Source organism: Bos indicus x Bos taurus, chromosome 11 (genome assembly GCF_003369695.1).
Source record: "Bos indicus x Bos taurus breed Angus x Brahman F1 hybrid chromosome 11, Bos_hybrid_MaternalHap_v2.0, whole genome shotgun sequence".
Taxonomy (NCBI): domain Eukaryota; kingdom Metazoa; phylum Chordata; class Mammalia; order Artiodactyla; family Bovidae; genus Bos; species Bos indicus x Bos taurus.
In genome coordinates, this window is record NC_040086.1 from 98,150,339 (window position 1) to 98,178,028 (window position 27,690).

Genomic DNA, 27,690 nt, shown 5'->3' on the forward strand with positions numbered 1-27,690 from the left:
GGCCGGAGATGGGGAGGGGTTAAGTGTAGGGATCTGGGCCAGAGGTGATGGTGCTGGATTGGGTGAGTGGGATGGGTAGAGGCGGGCGAGATTTAGAGGGTGGAGCAAGGCCCCATGGCATCGGGTGCCCATAGCCAGATGGGAGTTTGACCTGCTTCTTCCTCACTTTAATCCTCTGAGGGCAGGGATGGTCTGTCTTGCTCACCACCATCGCCCCTGCCCCCAGCTGGTGCCCTGGAGACATCTGTTGGATGAACATATACCATCCCGGCAGAAAGGTCCCTAAGATGTTGTTTGAGCCAAGCCCTATCTCCCTCCAACCCCACAGATGGGGACATAGGGTCCCAGAGAGGACTCCCGTGGTGGGTACCGGTAGGACTGGGGCCCACACCTGCCGTCTGGGTTCCAAGAGCCCCACCCTGCAGCCCAGCACTCGCTCGGCCTCTCTCCGCAGGGGTCGCAGTCCACGTGTGCAACGAGCAGCGTTACGGGTACCTGAACGTGCCCGTGAAATCCCACCAGGGGCTGGAGGACGAGAGAGTCAACTTCATCCACCTGATCCTGGAAGCGCTGGGTGAGGCTGCCAGCCAGTGTTGTCCCTCCTCCCCATCACTCCCCGCCCCTCCCACGGGCCCCTTCTCCTTGGCCCTGGACCTGGCTGGGCAGCAGGCAGGGCTGGAGTCACAACTTCCCCTTCAAATCATTCCCTGACTCCGGGCAAGTCACCTTCCCCGCTGAGCTTCAGTCTGCCCCTCCGAACAGCAGAGGCAGGTGGAGTCTGTAATCTGCTGGGCATCCTGCCAAGGGGGCGGGAATGAGGGGGGCCTGGGACGCCAGGGTGCCACTGACTCTAGCCAGTGGGGACTCGTGACAGTGGGCTTTCCTCTGCAGTGGATGGGCCCCCGATGTGGGCCTCGGCTCATGTGTCCCGGCCCCCAAAGAGGCCCAGCAAGATGGGGTTTGATGAGGTGAGTCCTCCCGGCCTGCAGGACTGGGGTCAGGAGGCGGGCTCTCCCCTCCACCCTCAGCCTCCTCCTGCCCCCCTGCCTCCTCCAGGTGTTTGTCATCAGCCTGGCCCGCCGGCCCCACCGCCGAGAGCGCATGCTGACTTCACTCTGGGAGATGGAGATCTCTGGGCGGGTGGTGGACGCTGTGGATGGCCGGTGAGGCTTCCGGGATGGGGACAGGGCCCTGTGCAGTGCAGGGGGCCCAGGGTGGCCTGTCGGGGCTCCCTGGGGGTGGGAAAAGCAGACGATGGGTTGAGTTTCCTGTTCCAAGGAGTATTCAAAGAGAGCCTGAGTCATTGTGTCTCGGGGAGCCCAGGGCAGACAGAACAGGACAGGGGCCTTTCCTCAGCCCACCTGAGGGAGGAGGGTGCAGTGGTTAAGGCCCGGGGTCTGGAGCTCCTGGGCCTGGTCACCAGCTGTGTGGCCTCCGGCAAGTCCTCCCATCTGTCAGCCCTGCTGCGGAAATGGCGAGGAGCTGCCTTCCTCTTAGAGGCTTATAAGGGTTTAGTGAAGATTTCTCCAGGCCCTGACACACTGTAAGTATCCCAGAGGTTAATGGGGTCTTCATTCTGATTATCAGGGCTCTTCCTTTCCCTCCTGAACCTAGATCCCTGATGGGTGGGGTGCGGGAGCAGGCCGCTCACGGCCCTCCATGTCCACCGCTGCTGGCTGCATGTGCTCGTCTGCTGGACCACGGGATGTCCAGCCTTTGCTTGGGCCCCTGCCTGAGAAGTGTCTGCCCTTCATCCTGGGTGTCTCCTCCTCAGACTGCCCGGCTCCCCTTAGGATGACCCACCCCACCCAAGGCAGCTCCAGCCCCCTGGTCCAGTCATGATGACTTCAGACCGCATGAGGCAGTAATCAGGCCTCCTCCCTCCCAACTGGGAATCTCTGGTAGTTCAGCAATAAAGAATCTGCCTGCAATACAGGAGACCGCTTGCAGTACAGGAGTCTTGGGTTCGATCCCTGGGTCAGGAAGATCCCCTGGAGAAGGAAGTGGCAACCCACTCCATATTCTTGCCTGGGAAATCCCATGGACAGAGGAGCCTGACAAGCTACAGTCCAGGGGGTCGCCAAGAGTGGGACATAACTTAGCAACTAAGCCACCACCACCGCCACCTCCTTCAAACCAGACTCCAGTGTGACGGTCCCCAACTTGCCCAGTGCAGGCGGCCCTGGGTGGGTCTCTGGCGGGCACCCCTGACCCTGTGACACCGTCTCCCTCAGGATGCTCAATAGCAGTGTCATGAGGACCCTCGGCGTGGACCTGCTTCCCGGCTACCAGGACCCCTACTCGGGCCGCACGCTGACCAAGGGCGAGGTGGGCTGCTTCCTCAGCCACTACTCCATCTGGGAGGAGGTGAGGACCCTGCTCCCTCGGCCCACACCCTTGGGGAAAGCAGGGCACCCCCTCCCACTCATGGCTCCATGCCAGCACTCATGTAACTGGTGGGTGGCGGAGCATACTCATGAAGACCCGGGCGGCAGCTGTCAGCCTCCTGTGGGCGCGAGCCTTACTGTGCTGAGCCCGCGGTATGCACTGAGCGCCGGCTGTGTGCTGGGACGGCCTCTGCTCCAGGAACACAGAGGCGAACGCGAAGAATGCAGCCGCGCCCTCCTGGGGCAGAGGGACCAGAGCAGGGTGCACAAATGGAGAAAGAACTGTTTACCCTGGTCCAGGGAGGTACCGGCTGTGTGAGGGTGTGGACAGGCCTGGCCTCCTGGCCTCCGGTGGGGTCGGCGTGGGCCTCACTGTTGATGGGCAGGGAGAGGAGCCTTCTCAGCAGAGGAAGGCAGTGCAGGCCCAAACCCCTTGGCCAGGCAGCCTCGGCCTGAGGCTGGGGTGGGAGTGCCCAGGAGAGGTCACTGCTTGGACTTGGCCCGAGAGGACCAGGGACAGGACCTCCGAGGGGCGCCCCCTCCAGAAAGTGAAGCACAGACACCTTCCTTGTTTTCATTTTCTACTGTTGCTGAAATACGTTGCGTGTGAGTTGCTATTTCTATTTTTCTGAACTGAATGCTGCCTCTGAATGGATCGAAGGGTCACCATTTATTGAGCTGATTTCATGCTCTTCTCATACCTCCAAAAATTACAGAAAGCATTTTTTTCTCAGGGTGCTGGAGGGCTAGGGTCTCTCCCCAACCCCAGCCCAGCCTCACTTCTTTGAGGAGGTGGAAGTGAGGCTCAGGAGGCGGAAATGAAGAGCCCGGCTCTGTAACGCATCAGATGCAGGCTCAGATCCCAGCTCGGCCACGTCCGGGCTGGGTGTCCTTGGACTACCATGGGGTCACTTCCCGGTGTCTCTGTCTCTCTCCTGCCTCCTGAGGGTCCCTGGAGACAAGCCCTGTGGCCCCTGAGATGAGGCTGTGCTCAGGACTGCAGCAAGGGTTCTGATTTCTCTCCTGATCTGCTTGGAGGGCAAGACTGGGAGCCTGAAGGCCCTTGAATACTAGAGCCAGGTTTTGGGGTTTCAATCCCCAGGCCATGGGAAGCCCCAGCAGGCTTTGGAGCAGCTGAGCGACATAGCCAGGGCTGAGCACTTGGCCTGTAACTGAAGCCAGGAGTGTCTGTCAGTGTCAGCCAGGTGGGAGGGGACGACAGCCCAGGTCTAAAGAGCCACCCTCCCACCCCCACCTTGTGCCTCAGGTCGTCACCCGGGGCCTGGCCCAGGTCGTGGTATTTGAGGACGATGTACGCTTTGAGAGCAATTTCAAGGGACGGCTGGAGCGGCTGATGGAGGAGGTGGAGGCGGAGAAACTTCCTTGGGACTTGATGTAGGCAGCCCGGGGCCCCAGGGGCCAGGGAGAAGGGTGGGCCTCCCGGGGTCTGCCTTCTCCTGCAGGAAGCCCTGGCCAGCCCTCGCCCCGCCCTGGGCTTGGCTCTGTAGATGGAGTTGGGGACAGGGAGGACCCTGGGACATCAACAGTGATCCCTGGGACCCCTGGTGTCACCTGCAGCTACCTCGGCCGGAAGCAGGTGAACCCCGAGGAGGAGGCAGTTGTGGAGGGGCTGCCGCACCTGGTGGCGGCCGGCTACTCCTACTGGACACTGGCATACGTCCTGAGCCTGGCGGGTGCCCGCAAGCTGCTGGCCTCCCAGCCGCTGCGCCGAATGCTGCCTGTGGATGAGTTCCTGCCCATCATGTTTGACCAGCACCCCAAGTGAGCTGCAGGGCAGGGTCAGCCCATCCTCAGAGCCCACCTCAGCAGGTAGTAAGTCCCCTCACTGGGCAGCTGGGGAGACTGAGGCTGGCAGGGCTGAGCCACTTCCGGTCACCAAGGAAGAGCCCAGCTTAGCCTTGGCATCGGCCCCACCTCTATGTGAATCCTGTGATGCCCTGTGGTTTCCAGGCAAGCGATTTTTCTATTCGGCACCTCAGTTTCCCCATCCGGAAAATGGGGATAAGAGAAATGCCACCTCAGGATTAGATGGGAAGGGCGGTCAGGTGCTTTGGGGGTGAGGTGCCTGGCTCCAGGCTGGCATGGGTCTGGGGTGGGACAGTTCACCCCAGCCCCCCTGAGCCCCCCTCCCCACTCCCAGTGAGCAGTACAAGGCACACTTCTGGCCACGGGACCTGCAGGCCTTCTCAGCCCGGCCCCTGCTCGCAGCCCCCACCCACTATGCGGGGGACTCCGAGTGGCTCAGCGACACCGAGACATCCTCGCCCTGGGACGATGACAGTGGCCGCCTCATCAGCTGGACTGGCTCCTACAAGACCCTGCGTGGCCCCCGCCTGGACCTGGCAGGCGGCAGCGGGCACAGCCTCCGTCCGCACCCCCGGGATGAGCTCTAGGTGAGGGCAGGGCCTCGGTCTTCTCTCCGCATCGATGGCTGATTCTTTTTGGGTCTCAATTCCCCTTCTCAGCGTTCTCCTCTCCTCTCTTTCTTTCCGTGGCTTTGCCTCTGTTTGTGTCTTTGTGTCTGCCTTTCTCTGTCTACCTGCTCTCTCTCTCTAAGCCCGTGTCCATCTCTCTGTCTCTACTATCTCTGTGTCTGCGTCTCTCTCCGTCTCTCTCTATCCAACTCTAATTTTTTTCTACTCCTCTTTCCTCTCCTGTCCCACCAGGGCTAGACGGTGACTCCAGAGGTGCGCCCGGGAGCAGACCACAGCTGTCCAGGGGGCACAGCAAGAGCCGCCCCCAGGAACCACAGACCCAGTAGAGACCTGGCTGTCCCCTTGGGCATGGCCTCTCTGCCCTCTGGACCTGTCTTCCATCAGGAGAAACCACTGAGATGGGTCCCCTTCCCCCAATGCCACATACCACAAGGGCAGGGCTCATAGGCCCTCTTCCTTGCCAATCTGATTCAGGGCCTCGGGTGGAGTGAGGAAGGGAGGCCCCAACCCCCCAGCCTTCAGCGTCAAGCTGGGCAGACCCAGGAGGTGTGCCCCCGATGAGGACCCAGCTGCGGTGACCCCTCTGCCCCCTTCTACCTCGCCATCAGCTCCCTACCCAGCTTATCAGCTGGGTCTCACCTGCCACCCTCTTGCCTGGCCAGTGGGAAGTGCAGGGAGATGGGAGGAGGACCTAGCACACAGTAGGCCCTCAATAAAAGCTGGCTGGTGTTGCACTTTATACTTTTTAACTCCTGGCTGAGCCTCTTTGCATGTCCTAAAAGGGCTGGGAGGGGGGAGGCGTTCCCTATCTGTGGACAAGCAGGTGGAGAGACAGAGAGGAGAGGGCGGCCTCGGAGAGGAATCAGGTGATTTGGCATTGCCTCCTTAGCCTGCTCATTGGTAATGGGGCAGTGGGAGCAGAAGTACCTCTTGGGCTGGGTGGATAAGAAGGAGCTGGAGCTGGAGCCCAGCCCACAGCGAGTATGTACCCAGTGTGGCTGGTGTGGTCATCGCTGGGCTTGCCTTGCTGGCCAGGGTGGGCCCAGGCCAGACCCAGGGCCGCCGGGGCCCCGCTCCCTGCCTTTGGACATTCCCCTGTTTAGTTGGAACCCCTCTCCTGGGAGTGGCAGGGGAGGTCCAGGGCTCCCTTCCCGCCCTGACCAGTGTGGCCACCAGAGGGTGGCAGTTGGAGGAACCCGGACCTTGTGGTGCCAGGGCGCCCTCTGCTGGTTTGGTGCCAACAATGGGAAGGGCGCATACCATGCTTGCGTGCTAAGTAGCTTCAGTCGTGTCAGACGCTTTGCGACCCTGTGGATTTGTATAGCTCGCCAAGCTCCTCTGTCCATGGGATTCTCCAGGCAAGAATACTGGAGTGGGGTGCCGTGCCCTTCTCCAGGGGATCTTCCCTACCCTGGAATCGAACCTGGGTCTCCTGGGTCTCCTGCGTTGGCAGGTGGCTTCGTGACCACTAGCGCCACCTGGGAAACCCGTGGAAGGGAGCCTGGGGCATCTGGAATCAGCCCATTGTCCTCTGGGTTACCCACAGCAGCTTCAACTTGCGCTCTCCTGCTTGGAAACTGCCGGCCTTCCTCCCTGCCCACCCCCGTAGGGCCCAGCAGTGGAGACTCTGTAGGGTCTCTGGTGCCTGCACGCAGGCAGCTGGAAGGGGTGGGGAGTGGTTCCTTGCCTTGGCCGCGGCCTCCATGAGTGCAGACCTCCCTCCGGCGTTGCAGTCTTCAGGTGTCCTTCTTTGGAGGAGCCCCTGCCCCCATACCCTGCCTTGGCTTGGTTTGTGTAAGCCCTCCTGGCAGAGTCAGTCAGGCGTCCCCTGGGGGCTGGGCTTTCCCTGTCAGTCCCAGGGATGAGAGACCGCTGGCCTGGTTTTAGCCCCAGAGCCTGGCATGGCTCTGTGAAGGACTTAGGGCCAGAGCCGTGGAATCGATGCTTTGTTCATTCCAAGACCAGAAGCTGTTGATTCTGGATGGCTATGAGCTTGACTAAGTTGCTTCTCCTTTGCAGGCTTCAGGCATCCCTTTGATTCATTAACATGAACTTTTTTTTTTTTTTTTTGGCTGCCCAGCTTGTGGGATCTTAGTTTCCCAGCCAGGAATTGAACCCGAGCCCTCAGCAGTGAAAGCTCGGCATCCTAATCACTGGACCACCGGAGAATTCCCTAAAGTGAACATTTATAGAGGACCCTCTGTGGGTCATGTTTAGGTTCTAGGGATACAGTGGTGAATACAAAGTTCCCCAAAAAATCACTGACCTTGTAGACTTGACATTCTAGTGAGGGGCACAGATACAAACAGAGAAGTAAATATTGCAGGGTGGTGAGTTCTACAGAACAAAATTAGGAAATATCAAGTATGATCGAGACATGAAGAACAAAGACTTGAAGAAAGGGGACAAGCTATGGGGATATAGGGAGGAAGACCATTCTAGGCCAAGGGGGAGCATCTGCAAAGGTCCTGAGGCAGGAGTGGGCTTCCCAGGTGGCTCAGTGGTAAAGAATCTGCCTGCAGTGCAGGAGACCTGGGTTCGATCCCTGGGTTGGGAAGATCCCCTGGAGAAAGGAATGGCTACCCACTCCAGTATTCTGGCCTAGAGAACTCCATGGACAGAGGAGCCTGGTGGGCTACAGTCCATGGGGTTGCAAACAGTCGGACATGACTGAGCGAATAACACTTCACTTTCACTGAGGCCAGGAGTGGGACTGGCAGGTTTAAAAGAAACCAAAGGGGTCAGTGTAGCTGGAGCAGAATGAGCAAGGAGGAGCCAAGGCCTGGACGTGCGGAACCAAGGTTGGGGGCCAGAGCAGGAATGTCCTTGGTGGTCATTTTGGCTTTTATTCTGAGGTAACTTATATGCAGAGGACATCATAAGAAACGCTGGGCTGGATGAAGCATGAAGCTGTAATCGAGATTGCTGGAAGAAATAGCCATAACCTCAGATATGCAGATGATACCACCCTTATGGCAGAAAGTGAAGAGGAACTAAAAAGCCTCTTGATGAAAATGAAAGAGGAGAGTGAAAAAGTTGGCTTAAAGCTCAACATTCAGAAAACAAAGATCATGGCATCTGGTCCCATCACTTCATGGCAAATAGATGGGAGAACAGTGGAAACAATGGCTGACTTTATTTTTGGGGGCTCCAAAATCACTGCAGATGGTGATTGCAGCCATGAAATTAAATGACGCTTACTCCTTAGAAGGAAAGTTATGGTCAACCTAGACAGCATATTAAAAAGCAGAGATATTACTTTGTCAACAAAGGTTCATTTAGTCAAGGCTTTTCCAGTAGTCATGTATGGATGTGAGAGTTGGACTATAAAGAAAGCTGAGCACCGAAGAATTGATGCTTTTGAACTGTGGTGTTGGAGAAGACTCTTGAGAGTCCGTTGGACTGTAAGGAGATCCAACCAGTCCATCCTAAAGGAAATCAGTCCTGGGTGTTCATTGGAAGGACTGATGTTGAACCTTAAACTCCAGTACTTTGGCTACCTCATGCGAAGAGCTGACTCACTTGAAAAGACCCTGATGCTGGGAAAGATTGAGGGCAGGAGGAGAAGGGGACGACAGAGGATGAGATGGTTGGATGGCATCACCAACTCAATGGACATGGGTTTGGGTGGACTCCAGGAGTTGGTGATGGACAGGGAGGCCTGGCATGCTGCGGTTCATGGCGTCGCAGAGTTGGACACGATTGAGCGACTGAACTGAACTGAAGGGGTTGAAAACCCCATGAACAGAGATGCCTGGCGGGCTACAGTCCATGGGGTTGCAAAGAGTCGGACACGGCTGAGTGACTAACACTAAAGCAGCGAGCAGTCGGGGGGTTTGAGGCAGTGCACGTGTGTTCAGTCACTGAGTTGTGTCCGAGTCTGCGACCCCACGGCCTGTAGCCTGCCAGGCTCCTCTGTCCATGGGATTTCCCAGACAGGGATACTGGAGCCGGTTGCCACCTCCTCCAGGCTGAGGCAGAGAATGATGCAATCTAATTTTTATTTTAATGTGAATACCCTGGCTCCTCTAATGAATTGTAGTTGGGTCCAGGGTAGAAATAGGGAGATGGGTTGGGAGGCCATCGTAACAATCCAGGGGAGACATGATGGTGCCTCAGACCAGGGTGTTTACCAGGGGTGGTGAGAGGCACCTCCAGCAGACACCTGTGGACCACAGCGGGGAGCCCCCCACTGCCGAGTCTAGTCAGGGTCAACCCCACTGTGGTTCTTCCACGTTGTCAGTGAACCCTTGGACTGCATCGCTTTCAAGCTGTTTGCAGGCAGAGTTTCAAAGACAGCCAAAAAAAAAAAAATCTTGCGTGCTCAGAGCACTGGGGAGATATGGTTTGGTTGCAAAGGTCCTGCTTTCACAGAATTCCAGGATTTATGTGTCATGGTGGTGACTTTCCAGACTATCGTGGCACTGGTGGGATCCAGCTACAGGAGAAATTCGATGAGACTTTCACCCTGTAGCACATGGGTCCTGGCATCGTGTCTGGGGCAAATGCTGGACCTGACGCAGCTGGTTCCCGGTTTCTCATCGGCACTGCCAAGGCTGCGTGGCTGGATGGTGAGTGTTGTGGTCTTTGGCAGGTGCAACAGGGAGCGTGAAATGGTGTGGCAGGCGTGGAGGCTTCTGGTTCCAGGAATGGCAAGACCAGCACAAAGCTCACCGTTGCTGTCTGTGGACAACTTGAATACACCTGGCTCGTGTTTTATCCTGAGCATCAGCCCTTTCCTTCCATGACTCAGGAGAGCATTGCTCACTGGTATCTTCTGGTGACAGCCTATGATCTTTGGGCTTTTGCTGCAGTTCCTTGAGTTTCATTATTTGTCTTTCCCTCCTCCAAGTCTAGCTGGATTTCAGAGTTAAGTTTATGATTAGGAAATAAAATCTAAACAACCACAAAAGAAAGAGACAGATTGAGCATGATGTCATGGTTTTGGAACCAGATTATTGGAAGACTGGTACTGCCATCAGCTGAAATGGAGAAAACTACAGAGTGACGGGGGAAGAGCTGGACTGAAGCTGGTCTGGGGATCATTTATATCAATTTTTAAAAAAATTTAAAAGAAATAGGAATTTAGAAAGATGGTAACAATGACCCTATATGCGAGACAGCAAAAGAGACACAGATATAAAGAACAGACTTTTGGACTCTGTGGGAGAAGGTGACAGTGGGATGATTTGAGAGAATAGCACTGAAACGTGTATATTTCCATATGTGAAATAGATCACCAAGTTCGATGCATGAAATAGGGCACCCAAAGCCGGTGCACTGGGACAACCCTGAGGGATGGGGAGGGAGGCGGGAGCGGGGGTCAGGATGGGGGACACGTGTACACCCATGGCTGATTCATGTCAATGTATGGCCAAAACTACCACAATATTGTAATTAGCCTCCAATTAAAATAAATAATTTTTTAAAAACTTCAGAACATTGTTGTTGGCTGTGCAGGGGTCTTCATTGCTGTGAGGGCTTTTTTCCGTCGCGTTGAGTGGGGGACTACTCTGTAGTTGAGGTGCACAGGTTTCTCACTGTGGTGGCTCCTCTTGCTGTGAGCACGGGCTCTAGGGTGCTCGGGCTTCTGTGGTTGTGGCTCCCGGGCTCCAGAGCACAGGCTCCGTAGTTGTGGCGCACGGGCTTAGTTGCTCTGATGCACGTGGGATCCTCTCGTATCAGGGATGGAACCCATGTCTCCTGCATTGGCAGGTGGGTTTTTTACCACTGAGCCACAAGGGAAGCTGTTATTTTATTATTTTTTTAATTTGATTTATTTTTGGCTGTGCTGGGTCTAATATCCCTCATGTTGCACAACGTGGCCAAAACAAGGAAAGTTTCACACACACGATTTCATATGATTCCATAACCCTTTTCTGTGGACAGAGGAGCCTGGCGAGCTACAGTCCATGGGGTCACAAAAAGTTGGACACAACTGAGCGACTAACAGTTTGGGGGCTTCCCTGGTGGCTCAGATGGTAAAGAATATGCCTGCAATTCAGCACACCCAGGTTTGATTCCTGGGTCAAGAAGATCCCCTGGAGAAGGAAATGGCTACCCACTCCAGTATTCTTGCCTGGAGAATTCCATGCACAGAGGAGCCTGGTGGGCTACATTCCGTGGCATTGCAAAGAGTCAGACATGACTGAGTGATTAACACTTTCACTTGTCCCCTCCCTCATCCCTGTACTGCCCCTTCCCCTTCCTTCTCCCTGCTAGTAACCTCTAGTTTGTTCTCTATGTCTGTGAGTCTGTTTCTTGTTTTATTCACTAGAAACCACAATCAGAGAAAACTAGCCAATCTAATCACATGGGCTACAGCCTTGTCTAACTATGAGGCATGCCATGTAGGGCCACCCAAGACGGACGGGTCACAGTGGAGAGTTCTGACAAAATGTGGTCCACTGGAGAAGAGAATGGCAAACCACTTCAGTATTCTTGCCTTGAGAACCCCATGAACAGGATGAAAAGGCAAAAAGATAGTACACTGAAAGAGGAACTCCCCAGGTCGATAGGTGCCCAATTTGCTACTGGAGATCCGTGGAGAATTAACTCCAGAAAGAATGAAGAGACTGAGCCAAAGCCAAAGCAACACCCAGTTGTGGATGTGACTGGTGACAGAAGCAGGGTCCAATGCTGTAAAGAGCAATATTGCCTAGGAACCTGGAATGTTAGGTCCATGAATCAAGGCAAATTGGAAGTGGTCAAATAGATGGCAAGAGTGAACGTTGACATTCTAGGAATCAACAAACTAAAATGGACTGGAATGGGTGAATTTAACTCAGATGACCATTATATCTACTACTGCGGGCAGGAATCCCTCAGAAGAAATGGAGTAGCCATCATGGTCAACAAAAGAGTCCAAAATGCAGTACTTGGATGCAATCTCAAAAACGACAGAATGATCTCTATTCATTTCCAAGGCAAAGCATTCAATATCACAATAATCCAAGTCTATGCCCCGACCAGTAATGCTGAAGAAGCTGAAGTTGAACGGTTCTATGAAGACCTACAAGACCTTTTAGAGCTAACATGCAAAAAAAGATGTCCTTTTCATTATAGGGGACTGGAATGCAAAAGTAGGAAGTCAAGAAACACCTGGAGTAACAGGCAAATTTGGCCTTGGAGTACAGGATGAAGCAGGGCAAAGGCTAATAGAGTTTTGCGAAGAGAATGCACTGGTCATAGCAAACACCCTCTTCCAACAACACTAGAGAAGACTCTACACATGGACATCACCAGATGGTCAACACCGAAATCAGATTGATTATATTCTTTGCAGCCAAAGATGGAGAAGCTCTATACAGTCAGCAAAAACAAGACTAGAAGCTGACTGTGGCTCAGATCATGAACTCCTTATTGCCAAATTCAGACTTAAATTGAAGAAAGTAGGGAAAACCACTAAATCAAATCCCTTATGATTATCCAGTGGAAGTAAGAAATAGATTTAAGGGACTAGGTCTGATAGAGTGCCTGATGAACTATGGATGGAGGTTTGTGTACAGGAGACAGGGATCAAGACCATCCTCAAGAAAAAGAAATGCCAAAAAGCAAAATGGCTGTCTGGGGAGGCCTGACAAATAGCTGTGAAAAGAAGAGAAGCGAAAAGCAAAGGAGAAAGGAAAGATATACCCATTTGAATGCAGAGTTCCAAAGAATAGCAAGAAGAGATAAGAAAGGCTTCCTCAGTGATCAGGGCAAAGAAATAGAGGAAAACAATAGAATGGGAAAGACTATATATCTCTCCAAGAAAATTAGAGATACCAAGGGAACACTTCATGCAAAGATGGGCACAATAAAGGACAAAAATGGTATGGACCTAACAGAAGCAGAAGATATTAAGAGGTGGCAAGAATACACATGAGAACTGTACAAAAAAGATCCTCATGATCCAGATAATCACGATGGTGTGATCACTCACCTAGAGCCAGACATCCTGGAATGTGAAGTCAAGTGGGCCTTAGGAAGCATCACTACCAACAAAGCTAGTGGGGGTGATGGAATTCCAGTTGAGCTATTTCAAATCCTGAAGGATGATGCTGTGAAAGTGCTGCACTCAATATGCCAGCAAATTTGGAAAACTCAGCAGTGGCCACAGGACTGGAAAAGATCAGTTTTCATTCCAATCCCAAAGAAAGGCAATGCCAAAGAATGCTCAAACTACCGCACAATTGCACTCATCTCACACGCTAGTAAAGTAATGCTCAAAATTCTCCAAGCCAGGCTTCAGCAACACATGAACCGTGAACTTCCAGATGTTCAAGCTGGTTTTAGAAAAGGCAGAGGAACCAGAGATCAAATTGCCAACATCCACTGGATCATGGAAAAAGGAAGAGAGTTCCAGAAAAACATCTATTTCTGCTTTATTGACTATACCAAAGCCTTTGACTGTGTGGATCACAATAAACTGTGGAAAATTCTTCAAGACATGGGAATACCAGACCACCTGACCTGCCTCTTGAGAAACCTGTATGCAGGTCAGGAAGCAACAGTTAGAACTGGACATGGAACAACAGACTGGTTCCAAATAGGAAAAGGGGTACGTCAAGGCTGTATACTGTCACCCTGCTTATTTAACTTATATGCAGAGGACATCATGAGAAACGCTGGACTGGAAGAAGCACAAGCTGGAATCAAGATTGCCAGTCCAGTACCCTTGCCTGGACAATCCCATGGGTAGAGGAGCCTGGTAGGCTACAGTCCACGGGGTCGCAAAGAGTCTGACAGGACTGAGCGACGTCACTTTCACTTTCCTCACCTCCTACTCTTCTCTGTCTATAAAAGAAACTGGAATTCAGACCCAGATAAGATGATACACTGGGGCACTAGCCTGCCATCTTCTAGGACGCCTAGCTTTCCAAATAAAGTTGTATTCCTTGCTTCAGCAAAGAAAAAAAAAGATTGCCAGGAGAAATATCAATAATCTCAGATATGCAGATGACACCACCCTTATGGCAGAAAGTGGAGAATTAAAGAGTCTCTTGATGAAAGTGAAAGAGGAGAGTGAAAAATTTGGCTTAAAGCTCAACATTCAGAAAACTAAGATCATGGCATCCGGTCCCATCACTTCATGGCAAATAGATGGGGAAACAATGGAAACAGTGGCTGACTTTATTTTGGGGGGCTCCAAAATCACTGCAGATGGTGACTGCAGCCATGAAATTAAAAGACACTTGCTCCTTGGAAGGAAAGTCATGACCAACCTACACAGCATATTAAAAAGCAGAGACATTACTTTGCCAAGAAAGGTCCGTCTAATCAAGGCTATGGTTTTTCCAGTAGTCATGTATGGATGTGAGAGTTAGACTATAAAGAAAGCTGAGGGCAGAATTGATGCTTTTGAACTGTGGTGTTAGAGAAGACTCTTGAGAGTCTCTTGGACTGCAGGGAGATTCAACCAGTCCATCCTAAAGGAAATCAGTTCTGATTTTCATTGGAAGGACTGATGCTGAAGCTGAAACTCCAATACTTTGGCCACCTGATGTGAAGAGCTGACTCATTTGAAAACACCTTGATGCTGGGAAAGATTGAAGGCAGGAGGAGAATGGGATGACAGAGGAGGAGATGGTTGGATGGCAGCACTGACTCAAGGGACATGAGTTTGAATAAATTCCAGGAGTTGGATATGGACAGGGAGGCCTAGCGTGCTGTAGTCCATGGGGGTCACAGAGACTCGGACTCAACTAAGCAACTGAACTGAACTTGTATTTTTTTTAGATTCCACATATGTGATATCATACAGTATTTGTCTCTGTCCTTGGATAATATTTCACAAATGTAAACAGTCATGTCACCACTACTACACAGAAGATATGGAATATATACGTGTCCCCCAAACCTGCCCTGTGTCTCTCTGCCATCAGTTCCCTTCTTCCACCCCAGTCCCTGAAAACCACTGATCTGTTAGCTGTCCCTGTGATTTTTGCCTTTTCCAAACTGTCACCCGGATGGAATCATGCAGTGTCTGGCCTTTTGTGTCTGTCTTCTTTTACCCAGTTTTATTTGGAAGTTTTATACAAAACTGAGCTTTAAAATCTTCCCTAATACTTTATACTAGTTTCTAATCCTAATACATATTATGAAGAATGAATTTTGAAACTTTCACGAAGACTTTCAAACATCCCTCAATACCCACTAGACTACTCAGATGCTGTGTAGATATTTTGGTTTTCTATGTGTGCCCAGCCATGAAAAAAGGCTGGGACACCTTGCCCCAAGGCACACTCACTGCTTGGTGGGTGCAGGGAAAGTGTGAGAAAGTGAGAGAGGGGATGGGGGCAGGGGGCAGGAACCGGGTCTCCTCCTCCTTCCTGGTGGACAATTTCTAATCCGCTCTGCCTACCCCACCCATTACCCCCGACCCCTACCCCAGGTCAGTACAATTGTGTGTAAACCGAGAGACAAGGGGCTTTTTTTAAGCATAAAGGGCAGGAGCTTTGGGGCATTGGCTGTTTGCCAACTGTTTTGCCTGCTTAGGGAGCATTTTGTCTCCCTTCCGGTTTCTTAGCCAAATTGTAGATGCTGGAGAAGAGGGACTTCCCTGGTGGTGCAGTGATTAGGACTCTGTGCTTTCAGTGCTGAGGGCCCTGGTTCAATCCCTGGTGGGGGAACTGGGATCCTGTAAACCGTGGGGTGGCCAAAATAAAAAAATTAAAGGATGCTGGAGAAGAGCCCTTCCTGCCAACCTGCTAGCTACAGCATAGGCGCTGGGGGCAGAGAAATCTGGTTTGAGTTGTCTCAGCCAGCCCTTTCTAACTGTGACCAAGGGCAAGCGTCCTGACTTCTCTCTAGGTTCGGTTTTCTGCTCTGTAAAATGGGGTTACACTCAAGCCAGCCTCACCAGATATCTGGAGGATTCATTGAGCTAATGCAGGTGAGTGTGGCACCTGGCACACGGTGACACTCCAGACAACGTCAGAGAATCAGGATGGATGTGGGTGGTCTGCCTGAGTCAGAGGAAAAAGTCAGATGGGGCGGGGGGTGGAGGGGTGTCTCTAAGTAAGTAAGTGTTAGTCGCTTAGTTGTGCCCGACTCTTTGCGACCCCATAGACTGCAGCCCACCAGGCTCCTCTGTCCATGAGATTTTCCAGGCAAGGATACTGGAGTGGGTTGCCTTTTCCTTCTCCAGGGGATCTTTCCAACCCAGGGATTGAACCTAGGTCTCCTGCACTGCAGGCAGATTCTTTACTAACTGAGCTACAAGAGAAACTCCAATCTCTGGAAACAGGTAAATTCCAGTTTCACCTCTGCCACTTATGATTGGTCTCACCGACTCAATGGACATGAATTTGGGCAAATTCAAACTCAGGTCCGGGAGAAGGTGAGGGACAGGGAAGCCTGGCGTGCTGCAGTCCATGGGGTCACAAAGTGTCGGACACGACTTAGCAACTGAAAAACAATTATCTGTGGCCTTCAAGCCCGCTCCTTCTCCTCTCTTTGAAATGCCTGTTTCTCTATATTAAAATGAAGAGGATGACTGGATTTGCCTTCCAACATCCCTCCCCGATGGTCAAGCAAGTGGACCTTAAACTCTACAGTGCATCCGAATTACCTGGAGAACTTGTTAACACAAGATTGCTGCCTGGGAGAAATTTCTCTGTCTGCTCTGATCTATTCAGGACTTGAAATCTCTCAAATTAACCTGAAAGAAAAAGCCAGACCCCATTTTGAGCACAGATTCCTTCTCTCCTAAGCAGTGTTTTGGTGGTTGTATCAGGGCCCTGGAGGAGGTGTTCCAGGATGGAGAGAGCTGGTAATTAGGCCCTTGGGCAAATGGAGAGCCCGCTGCAGAGCCTGAGGACCCTTCAGGGAGCCTCATGCAGGGCTGGGGCCAGTGCTGGGGCTGACAGCTCCTCCTTCATCTGTGATTATTCCTAATGAGCCGGAAAAGCTCATGTTCATTGTTGAAATTTAGAGGAACAGAATGAGGAAACTAAAATTGTCAGTATTAACATTTTGAGACAGTAGCTTCTGGGTTAAAAAAAACAACACTTTTTTTAACCTTTTATTACTTAAGCGGAGTTGTGGCTCCATTAGTGTTTGTTTCATTATGCATCTTTTTTTTTTTTTTTTTTGCCATACTGCACAGAATGTGGGAATTCTAATTCCCTGACCAGGGGTCAAACCTGGGCCCCTGTGGTGGAAGCTGGGAGTCCTAACTGCTGGACCACCAGGGAAGTCTTGATTTTTATTGTACACCTTTATATGGAACATACGTATTACGCTTGGGTTGGACTGTGTCCGTGAAAAGTTAATACGTTGAAGTCCTAGCCCCCAGTACCTCAGAATGCTACTTTATTTGGAAATTGAGTCATTGTAGATGGAGCTAGTGAGGATGAAGTCATACTGGAAAAGGATGGGCCTCTAATCCACTACAGCTACTATCCTTATAAAATGGGGAAATTGAGACGCAGACAGGCACGCACGTGCAGAGGGCCATTGGTAGGCTGGATTCTGCTGCCTAGGAACTACCAAAGCCTAGGGTGAGCCCTGGACTAGATCCTTCCCAAGCGCCTTCAGAGGGAGTGTGGCCTTGCCAACACTTTTTTTGTGTGTTAATTTTCTCATCTCTTTTCTTATTTATTTTTGGCTGTGCTGGGTCTGCATCGCTGCTGGACGGCTTTCTCCAGGTTCGGTGAGCAGCGGCTAGTCTTCCAGCCGGTTCGCTGGCTTCTCCTTGCGGTGTCTTCGCTTACTGCTGAGCATAGGCTCTAGTTGCACGGGCTTTAGCAGTTGCAGCATGTGGGCTCAGTTGCTCTGCAGCACAGGAAATCTTCCCAGACTAGGGATCGAACCCACGTCCCCTGCTTTGGCGGGCGGGGCGGGTTCTTATCCACTGCACCACCAAGACAGTCCCTTGTCAACACCTTGATCTCAGACTTCTGGCCTTTGGAACTATTTGGCTCTGTTTAGTTTCTGTTGTTTTATTCACCTAGAGTGTGGTATTTTGTCACAGCAGCCCTAGCAAGCTAATACACTTTACATACCCTCTTTCATTCATAAATTTTTAAAGAATATATAAGAATAATACAAGAAACATCCATGTATCCTCTACCCCAAACTTGCATTTTTTTTCCCTCTGTGAATATATATCTACATCTCTCTTCAGCCTCCCAAATATATACATGGTCTTATATTGAACTTACTGTTCCTACAATATATTTTTTCAACCAATAGATCATGATTATTTTTCTCCAACAAGTTTTTGACCTGTTGATTTTTTTCTGACTAGAAACATATCCCTTTGCAAAAATACTTAAACATGATAGAAATTTACATCTTACAAGTGAAAATCTCTAACTCTACCTTCCAGAAATAATCAGTCCTGAGAGTTCAGTGTGTAGTCCTCTAGACTTTTTTTACATGTATGTATCCACATGCTGCTGCTGCTGCTAAGTCACTTCAGTCGTGTCCGACTCTGTGCGACCCCATAGATGGCAGCCCACCAGGCTCCCCCGTCCCTGGGAATTCTCCAGGCAAGAACACTGGAGTGGGTTGCCATTTCCTTCTCCAATGCATGAAAGTGAAAAGTAAATGTAAAGTTGCTCAGTCATGTCCGACTCTTAGCAACCCCAGGGACTGCAGCCTACCAGGCTCCTCCGTCCATGGGATATTCCAGGCAAGAGTACTGGAGTGGGTTGCCATTTCCTTCTCCAGGGGATCTTCCCGACCCAGGGTTGGAACCCAGGTCTCCTGCATTCCAGGCAGACGCTTTAGAACAATTGATCTATCTTACTTTTAATGGCTCAGTCATCTTTCCTTGAATATATGTAATGTAATTTATCAAGTGGGCTTCCCAGGTGGCTCAGTGGTAAAGAATCCACCTGTCAATGCAGGAGATCTGAGACGCTGGTTTGATCTCTGGGTTAGGAAGATCCCTAGGAGGAGGGCATGGCAACCCACTCCAGTATTCTTGCCTGGAGAATCCCATGGACAGAGGAGCCTGGTGGGCTACAATCCATAGGGTCACAGAGAATTGGATACAACTGAAGTGACTTAGCACTCATGCACAATTTATCAAGTAGCTAAAATTCTTCATCCTTTCACAAATATTAGTCATTTCAGTGAGACCTCAGGTTAGACAGATCTGTGAGCTGGGATCCAGAATCTACAAGTGCCCCATCCCACCCTACCCTAACTAGTCTGTATTCTCAACTGCACTGTACCAATCATTCTTTTTTCTTTTTTAATCTTTATTTACTTGGCTGTACAGGTCTTAGTTGTGGCACATGGGATCTTCAGTCTTTATTGTGGTATGCAGAATCTTTAGTTGCAGCATGTGGGATCTAGTTCCTTGATCAGGGATCAAACCTGGGCCCCTTGTATTGGGAGAGTGAAATCTCAGCTACTGGACCACCAGGGAAGTCCCTGAATCAGTCATTCTTGCACCAGATTTTAGATAGAATATGCACAGGTGTACACTAGTCTTCCCAGGCGGCTCAGTGGTAAAAATTTCGCCTGCAATGCAGGAGAGCTGGGTTTGATCCCTGGGTTGGGAAGATCCCCTGGAGAAGGAAATGCAACTCACTCTAATATTCTTGCCTGGGAAATCCCATGGACAGAGGAGCCTGGTGGGCTTCAGTCCATGGGGTTGCAAAAGAGTTGGACATGACTGAGCATGCACTGGGTAAATACATACTATCAATTACATTTTTTTTTTTAATTCGGCTTTTGCTCTGAATCATACAAAGTTTCCTTTTCCAAAAGTCTGGACCACATGGAGCCCTTTTTTTGCCTAGTCTATAGGTGAGCTTGAGGGGACTCCTTTCCCCCTTTTCCCTGAGTCTCTCACCTCTTGGGAAGGTAAAGAAGGGGGAGTTCAAGGAAAGTCATGTTAAAGACAACAAGGGCTGAAGGAGAATTTCTGTGAAATCTTCATATACCTCCATGGTTATTCCATTAAAATATATTCTCAAGTGTGTAATTTCTGGCTCAAAGAGGATGTTGGGTTTTAGGTTTTTGGTGTACAATGCTCAATCATCCTATCAAAAGGTTACATCAATTTTTAAACCTACCAGCGATGTATGGGACTGCTTGTTTCCCAACATCCTCATCAGTGTTGGGTGGTTCCCTTAAAAAAAAATAACAAAGTGGCTGGTGCTGACCAGGCTCTAAGTGGCTTGAATTCAGAAAATTCGATCCATCACTTCTTGTCCTTTTGGCTAAGATAAAGTGCAGATGACACTACTCTTATGGCAGAAAGTGAAGAGGAACTAAAAAGCCTCTTGATGAAAATCAAAGAGGAAAGTGAAAAAGTTGGCTTAAAGCTCAACATTCAGAAAACGAAGATCATGGCATCTGGTCCCATCACTTCATGGGAAATAGATGGGGAAACAGTGCAAACAGTGTCAGACTTTGTTTTGGGGGGCTCCAAAATCACTGCAGATGGTGACTGCAGCCATGAAATTAAAAGACGCTTACTGCTTGGAAGGAAAGTTATGATCAACCTAGATAGCATATTGAAAAGCAGAGATATTACTTTGCCAACAAAGGTCTGTCTAGTCAAGGCTATGGTTTTTCCTGTGGTCATGTATGAATGTGAGAGTTGGACTGTGAAGAAAGCTGAGTGCCGAAGAATTGATGCTTTTGAACTATGGTGTTGGAGAAGACTCTTGTGAGTCCCTTGGACTGCAAGGAGATCCAACCAGGCCATCCTAAAGGAGACCAGTCCTGGGTGTTCACTGGAAGGACTGATGCTTAGGCCGAAACTCCAGTACTTTGGCCACCTCATGCGAAGAGTTGACTCATTGGAAAAGACTCTGATGCTGGGAGGGATTGGGGGCAGGAGGAGAAGGGGATGACAGAGGACAAGATGGCTGGATGGCATCACCGACTCGATGCCCATGAGTTTGGGTGAACTCTGAGAGTTGGTGATGGACAGGGAGGCCTGGCATGCTGCAATTCATGAGGTCACAAAGAGTTGGACACGACTGAGCGACTGAACTGAACTGAAAGTGCATAAAACACGATCCAGATCCAAAATGACATCGGGGAATTTCCTGGCAGTACAGTGGTTAGGACTCCTTGCTTCCACTGCAGGGGGCAGTGGGTTTGATGCCTGGTTGGGGAACTAAGAGTCTGCAAGCTGCATGGTACAGCTAAAAAATATCAGAATCATTTGAATTCTGTACCTGCATTTTTCAAATACCACAAAAGGGACAGATAGCCAGACCACAGTTATACTTTAAAAGTCACTCTTTTCTTCCCAACCACACATCCTTCACATACTACAGGTGTCCTTGTTCCCCTGTCTTCAGCACCCCACCAATGCCTCTCTGTTCCTCTTCTTGTGAGATCTTCCTCATCTTTCCTGTCATTCACCTCTAGCGCGTGTGTGTGCATGTGTTGTATTAAGGGGGTGAGCTCTCCACCCTTCTCTATCACAAAGGCCCCAAAGAACTGCACCAACTGAGATAGACCCTCCTAAGATGGTAGGTAGGGGACAAACCCACAGGCAAATCCTCCAGTGGTTGGGGAGGAAGCATCCCATCTGGTCATGCTAAAGTGGTTGGCTGTGCACTCCTTAAAGGCCAAGCGGGACATGTTAGTTTGGTGTCCCTTATACTGGGCTTAGCACGCAGTTAGGGACTTAATGTTCGTTCATTGAATGTGGGAGCACTGAGAATCGATCAACAGCTCTTGTGCTGGGGGTTGCAAGAGACATTCCACAGAGATGTTTGACATAGGCCTGTAAACAAGGAGATTATCTTGGGCTGCTTAGAATGACATCACCTCCTTTCAAGTGGGGGGATAAGGTGGTGGAAGTTAAAGGTGAGGGAAGGTGAAGAGAAGATGGAGGAAATTCCACTGGATGGCTTTTTTTTTTTTCCCTCTATGAAAAAGGAGAGTTGGTGTATGGGATGTGGAAGAGGCAAAGATTTAGAAAAGCCAGTGTGGTAAACACTTGCTGGACAGTGATAAAGGCTCAGCTGAGGGTGAAGGAAATGATTTGTGCGTTTGATCTTTGGGGAGACTCACTCACGTGGTTGGATTAAGTAGTGATTGGGGCTCCATCACTTAACAGGGAGAAAATGAATGGATCAAGGGAGTGGATGGCTCCCTAACATCGAGGAATGACTACGCACTAGACAGTGGGGATTGGGGGGGGATGGCAGAAGTAGTAGTTTTGTTTGGAGGGGGAGGGGACCTGGAACTTGAGATTTAGCGTGGACCAGTGTGTAGATCTTGGGCCTGCACGGCTGAGGTGCTGGCAAGGTCACGTAGATGAGGATGTTAAGGAACTGAGACCAGGCTGGCCCCGAGGATGTCCAAATCTTCCAGAATCCAGGGTGGTTCCATGAGCCACGTGACAGCAACCCCCCCACCCCGATTGGCTAACAGTGAAGCATAGTTGAGAAGATGGCGACTCAGCGAGAACTTCAGCGGAATAGGTCCGTACACACAGCGGGAGTATAGTGTGCAGGAGGGTGGTGAGGATTTAGGGGAACGCGCGGCCCCCTCCTTCAGCCTGGACGAAGACAGATAGTGCAGGACGGCGAGAGAGTCTGGGTGGTGTGCAGAAGTGGGGGTCCATTTCTGCACTAACGGAGGGGGAGAAGAGACAGGGCTATATTTCCAGAAGCAGTGGGCAGCAGCTGCGGACTCACAAACATATTTGGTGACCCCTCTCTGAGCCCAGACGGCAAAGCGTCTGCCTGTAATGCAGAAAGACCTGAGTTCGATCCCTGGGTAGGGAAGATCCCCTGGAGAAGGAAATGGCAACCCACTCCAGTCCTCTTGCCTGGAAAATTGTATGGATGGAGGAGCCTGGTAGGCTACAGTCCATGGGGGTCGCAAAGAGTCGGACACGACTGAGCGACTTCACAGGTTCACTCTGAGCCCAGTGGCCCAATACGAACCAGAGAGAGCGGGCTGGAATTTGGTTGCTACCCTGAGTGAGGGAAACCGAGGACGATAGGGTGAAAATGGCGGAGGCGGGGGGTTAAGCTCGGCCTTGAACGGCTAGACAAGCCGGGGCCTGGCCCGTCGGTGGCGTCGCGCATCTCCATGGCGACGCGGCGCGGCGCCCGGAAGAGGGCGGGGCTTCTGCTGCGGTTGAGGCTGGCTAGGCATCTCTGTGACGCCGGGGGCTGGGCCTAAATGGCTAAACCCGAGAGGCTCCCGGGGGGGTTTGAACTGGCCAATGGGCGAGCTGCCGACCGGGTGTCGGAAAAGGAGGCGGAAGCGGGGAGGAGTCGCCGCCGGGGCCGGACTGCATCCGCCGCGGCGTCTCCATGGCACGGCCCTGGCCTCCGACTTCAACGACTTCATAAGGCGGCGTTTCTGGGCGCAGCCGTGTCGCTCCTGGTGAGAGGCCGCTGGGAGGCGGGACCCAGGCCGCTCCGGTGGGGGGGGGGTGGGCGCTGTCCGTCGGGATCGCTTGGTCCTGCTGCCCAGACCCCCCGACCCACGCACCCAGGCCGCCCCCCGCCTGCACGCTTGTCCCACTCCGGTCAGAATCTGGACGAGCACCCCCCGCCCCCGCCCCGCCCACCGGCGCGGGCCTTCTCCCGCTAACGGGCGGGCCTCTCCTCACCTGGCCACACCAGCAGGGCGCTCTGCCACCTCCTCCTCTGCTGCCCTCCGGCAGGGCTTCGCCCTCCTCTCTATGGGCAGAAACGGGGCCCTTCCAGCCCGCTGGTGGGTGGTCGTCCTTCCTCTCTCCGCCGACGGAGACTGGGCTCGCACCCTCTTTTGCCCCGGCCGGTGGGCCCCGCCCCGTCCGCCTCGCCCTCCCTGGAGCGCCTTGGCCCGGCGGTTATTTGGGCCGGGCTCCTCCAAGGCAAGCGCTGTCCTCGGGGACCGCCTCCCGAGGCTTGCCTCCCTGGCTTGGAAGGGCCTCCCTGGTCCAGCGGGCCTCCCTACTGGGGAATCCTGCCCTCGGCTCCCTGCCACAACCCGGCGTCGAACCCGCTCTTAACTCGGATACTAAAATCCCAGCGGCCGCCGCTGCTGCGCCTCTGGAGTATTTTTTCCCTCGGCCGTCGAGGAGTTGCCCACTCGCTGCCCCCTTTGCCCCGCCCCGTCAGCCTCCGCTCCTCCCTCCTCCAAATGCTATTGGCCTCCTCGGGTGTCTATTCTGCCGGGAACGCCCCTTCTCCTAGGAGACTGTTGCCCTGGCCCCGCCCCGAATATCCCTCCAGCTCCCAGCGCCGGTTCCGGCCCTCTGGGGCCCACCTGGGGCCTAGCGGTTTTCTCCCAACTTCCTCGCAACGCTAGCCAGCATTTCAGGTTTCCACCACCCCCGCCGCTGGTGACCATCCCACCTTCTGTCTCGCTGGGGGGCCTGGGTGTGGTGGTCCTTTTCCCTGGAAGTTCCGCCCCCTGTTGTCCCTCCCTGGGGAGCGGAGCTCTCACCGCCGGGTCGCTCAGCCTGTCTCCTATCTTCCTCCCCACCCGCACCCCCACCCCACCCCACCCCACCCCCCAACTTTGGCAGGACAGTTGCTGTGCGACTTGGACAGTAGAGGAGCGTCTCCCAAGTTTTCATCCAACAGCCACCCCTAAAGCTTCCACCCTCCTCCCCTGAGAGGACGTTTGATGCCGGGCCCCTGAGATTCTCGTTGACAAGCCCCTCTGGGTCCCCCTGAGCCAGAATCTGCTGACCCATTTGCCCACCTTTGGGCTTCGATGCCTAACCATGTCTGCCTCATCCTCAGGCGGCTCCCCCAGGTACTGCCGTTGTGGGGGGCACCTCTGCCAACAGGGCAGGGAAACGTGGGCAGGGGCTCCCAGGTCGGGCTGGCTGAAGGATTCTTTTCTCAGCTTCCCTGTTTCTGTGTACTGAAGGCCTGGACCAAAACATTCAAAACTAATTTTTCGGAGGAAGGAGGAAAATGCACTCACATGATACCCTCTCTGCCTCCCTCTGGCCCTCTCAGGTGCCCCAGTTTCTGGTAGCAAATAGGATCACCATTGTTGTCACTGGAATACTAGGCTCAGATCTGTTTTGAAAGGAGGCTAGGTGTAAGTAAATAACCATGTAAGAAGTGGATGTTGCAGTTAGCCATATGTTGATGGAATCCAGGTAGTCTGATGGAAAGCCTACTGAGAAAGAGAGCTTTCCCACATCTATTGACTTTTAAGTGTTCACAAATAATCTGAGGAGGAGAAACACCTGTCTACCCAGGTTTGGTAATTCCTTGGCTAGATGATTAGTAGGACTCTATCTTTTTTTCTTTTTTACCAAGGTGTGACATACATACAACAAAGTGTGTGTTAAAGTGCTTCAGAATTTTTCATTGCGTTTTTATGTTGCGTGTTTTTTTCCCCAAAATAATGGAGGGTGAGGACAAGGTCGTATTTTGGGGGTCTGTCTTTTAGGCAGTGGGATGGATCGCAAGTCCCTTCCTGTCTTGGAGTTCTTGGATGTACTTCTGCCAAAATTTGGAGATTAAATATTTGCTTTATTTGCGTATTTGGTGAGGGGGCCATTTATGTATAAGTAAGATGTGGTATTACAAAAATTTTTTTAAATGATAATAACCCTACCTGTTAGGTACTTAAAGGGTAGCAAGTGAAATATTTTAGGTAATAATCATTTTTCATCCTCTTAGTTGAATATATGATGGTTAATTTTATGAGACTGAGTCACAGAGACTATTCCAGAGCCTATGGCTCTGTCTTTTCTGGTCAGTCGTTCACTGAGCATTGTTCCAGGCAGTATTCTGGGCACTTTGACCCTCATCCAGGCTACTGTGTTGACTGTTAGCCACATGCTGTTTGCTTTTCATCTCCTGAAAGGATGACAGCTGGGCCTTTCAGTAAAAGGTCACAATACGTGTGACGCAATGGCAGGCTAAAAAGCCAGCGCTGCGCATGCTCACTGCCCCATGTCTCCATCCTCCTGCCAGGCACACCATGAGTGTTTGGTGCTCGTGTCAAAGGAGCCAAGTAATTCCAGACTGGCTCTCCTAGCCGTGAACTCGTTAGCCATATGTAGTATATAGCTTCTGGAGAGCTAAGAAATAAAAGAGCCCTAGGTTTCTGCTTATAATCTGGTTCTTGTGCCTGGGTACAGGTTTCCATCGTGTGGAAAGAACGGAGTAACGAGTCTCACGCAGAAAAAGGTCTTGAGGACACCTTGCGGCGCACCCAGTGTTACCGTGACGGTAGGTGACATGCGCTCGGAGCAGCCCCTCCACCTGCGGCCCTGCCAGAAAAAAACGCACGCTTCTGCTGGCACCCCGGTGGCCAGGCGCTCTGTTACATGCCTTCATACATAGACTGCTCATGGATCGATTTGGCTTTGCCTGTGGTAAGGCTGCTGGGTGTGAGGAGGTTGTCTTACTCTAATCTTTCTGGACAGATTTCAAAAATCATAAAACAAATTTTCCAAAAAGAAAGAAGGGAAAAAATGTAAAAGAACTGGGACTGATAGGAGCTGCTGGTGGGCGAGGGGGTCTGTGTTGGGCCCTGCTTATGTTGTCTTTAGAATCTGTACAACCTTCTCATCTCGGCATTTCTTCCAGCTTTCTGTCTTGATCGTCTTTTACCTGCCTGCTGCTTGTTGTGCCTTGCACCCTAACCCTTCTGTGTGTTTCCCATGCTAATCCGCATGCCCCGTTCAGATTTAGCATGGCGGCCTCACCCGCTTTCCAGCTGTGCTGTGCTGCGTCTCAGGAGGAGCCGTGCGTTCCAGCAGGCTTGCAAAGAGATGGAGCTCTGAGGACCCCGGGGCCTTGGGTTTAGGGCTCTTGTGTAGAACTCGTGGGTCGCTCAGCCCCTGTTCTTGGGTGGCCTTGGGTCTCCCCAGTGGTCTTCAGTTGGCATCTCTGCATGAGCCTGCTGAACGGCACACCCGTCTCGCTTCCCGCCTGCATGCCAGTAGTGCTGGTCGCTGTCCTGCTCGCTTGATGGCTAGGCTTTCAGTGGCCCCCAGAGGCTGTGAGCTCGGTTTTTATGCCCAGTTTACTCATCCGCAGATCAACCTTTTTTGTGTTGTCCTCCCCTGCCTGCCAGAAGCGAACCATGAAGGACCGCTCTTCAACTCCCCCCTTACATGTTCACGTGGATGAGAACACCCCTGTCCACGTCCACATAAAAAAACTCTCCAAAACGTCAGCGACCAACAGCCAGGTAGGAGCATGCCAGGGGGGTGAGGCCAACGCACTCACTTTCAGAGGTCAGTCGCCTGGTTGGAAGGTAGGCAGGACAGTCACCCAGAAAAGGCAGCAGTAGCCTTGGTCAGAAGAGGCTCCCCTGCAGAGTTGGAAGCGGACGCCACTTGCAGAGTGACGCCACGGCCAGCTGTGTAGGGAAGTGACCCTGGGTTTGTCCCTTTCCACAGAAATCTCATAAGCGCGGAATGAAAGGGGACACCGTGAATGTGCGGCGGAGTGTCCGGGTGAAAACCAAGGTACCTTGGATGCCCCCTGGAAAATCATCCGCCCGGCATGTGGGATGCAATTGGGAGGTAGGCTCATTCTTGTTCAGGCTTTTCTTCTCGGACTGGTCAGGTTCTAGCAGGCCTCATGCTCGGTACGGTTCAGGGTTGGCTGTAGCTCTCAGAGACGTCCCAGTGGGTCCCGCTTACTGAGTGCCTTGCTAAACCCTGAAAGTACGAGAATCTTCTCGAGTCCTTCCAACACCGTAACGTGGTAGCTGCACCCACTCTCCCAAGGTGCAGATGAGAACCCAAGGCTCAGAGAGGTGAAGTGTCACAGAGGGAGTGGCAGAGCTGGAGGTAGGGCTCAGGGTGTCTCGTTCTAGAGGTGGTACCCGGAGCCTCTCTGATTTGTATGTGAGGAGCTAATACTGTGCTAGTGTCTGAAGCAGACTTGACAAATGTATACCCGAATGTACACATCCAGGAAGGCATCTTCTCTTTTGTGGTCACCCACATA

The 27,690-nt window shown here is 51.9% G+C and overlaps 2 protein-coding genes across 24 annotated transcripts in view; both read left to right on the forward strand.

Annotated features, from left to right (window-relative positions):
- Window positions 1–5,592, forward strand: part of CERCAM (cerebral endothelial cell adhesion molecule) — a 24,706-nt gene extending 19,114 nt beyond the window's left edge. For 4 of the 5 annotated variants that reach the window (XM_027556431.1, XM_027556430.1, XM_027556428.1 and 1 more), the window contains 8 exons: window positions 455–574; window positions 892–968; window positions 1,057–1,163; window positions 2,235–2,367; window positions 3,655–3,782; window positions 3,966–4,169; window positions 4,549–4,801; window positions 5,075–5,108. In XM_027556431.1, the coding sequence (XP_027412232.1) occupies window positions 455–574; window positions 892–968; window positions 1,057–1,163; window positions 2,235–2,367; window positions 3,655–3,782; window positions 3,966–4,169; window positions 4,549–4,801 (1,022 nt within the window). In that variant the 3' untranslated portion in view covers window positions 5,075–5,108. Of the gene's footprint in view, window positions 1–454; window positions 575–891; window positions 969–1,056; window positions 1,164–2,234; window positions 2,368–3,654; window positions 3,783–3,965; window positions 4,170–4,548; window positions 4,802–5,074 lie in introns of all 5 variants that reach the window. The other variant, XM_027556427.1, reaches the window with a different exon arrangement.
- A 17,381-nt stretch (window positions 5,593–22,973) lies between these two features.
- Window positions 22,974–27,690, forward strand: part of ODF2 (outer dense fiber of sperm tails 2) — a 29,210-nt gene continuing 24,493 nt past the window's right edge. For 2 of the 19 annotated variants that reach the window (XM_027556436.1, XM_027556435.1), the window contains exons 1-4: window positions 22,974–23,152; window positions 25,866–25,956; window positions 26,807–26,923; window positions 27,135–27,260. In XM_027556436.1, coding sequence (XP_027412237.1) covers window positions 22,989–23,152; window positions 25,866–25,956; window positions 26,807–26,923; window positions 27,135–27,260 — 498 coding nt within the window. In that variant the 5' untranslated portion in view covers window positions 22,974–22,988. Of the gene's footprint in view, window positions 23,153–23,392; window positions 24,077–24,284; window positions 24,518–25,865; window positions 25,957–26,769; window positions 26,924–27,134; window positions 27,261–27,690 lie in introns of those variants that run through there. The other 17 variants (XM_027556452.1, XM_027556450.1, XM_027556443.1 and 14 more) reach the window with 15 other exon arrangements.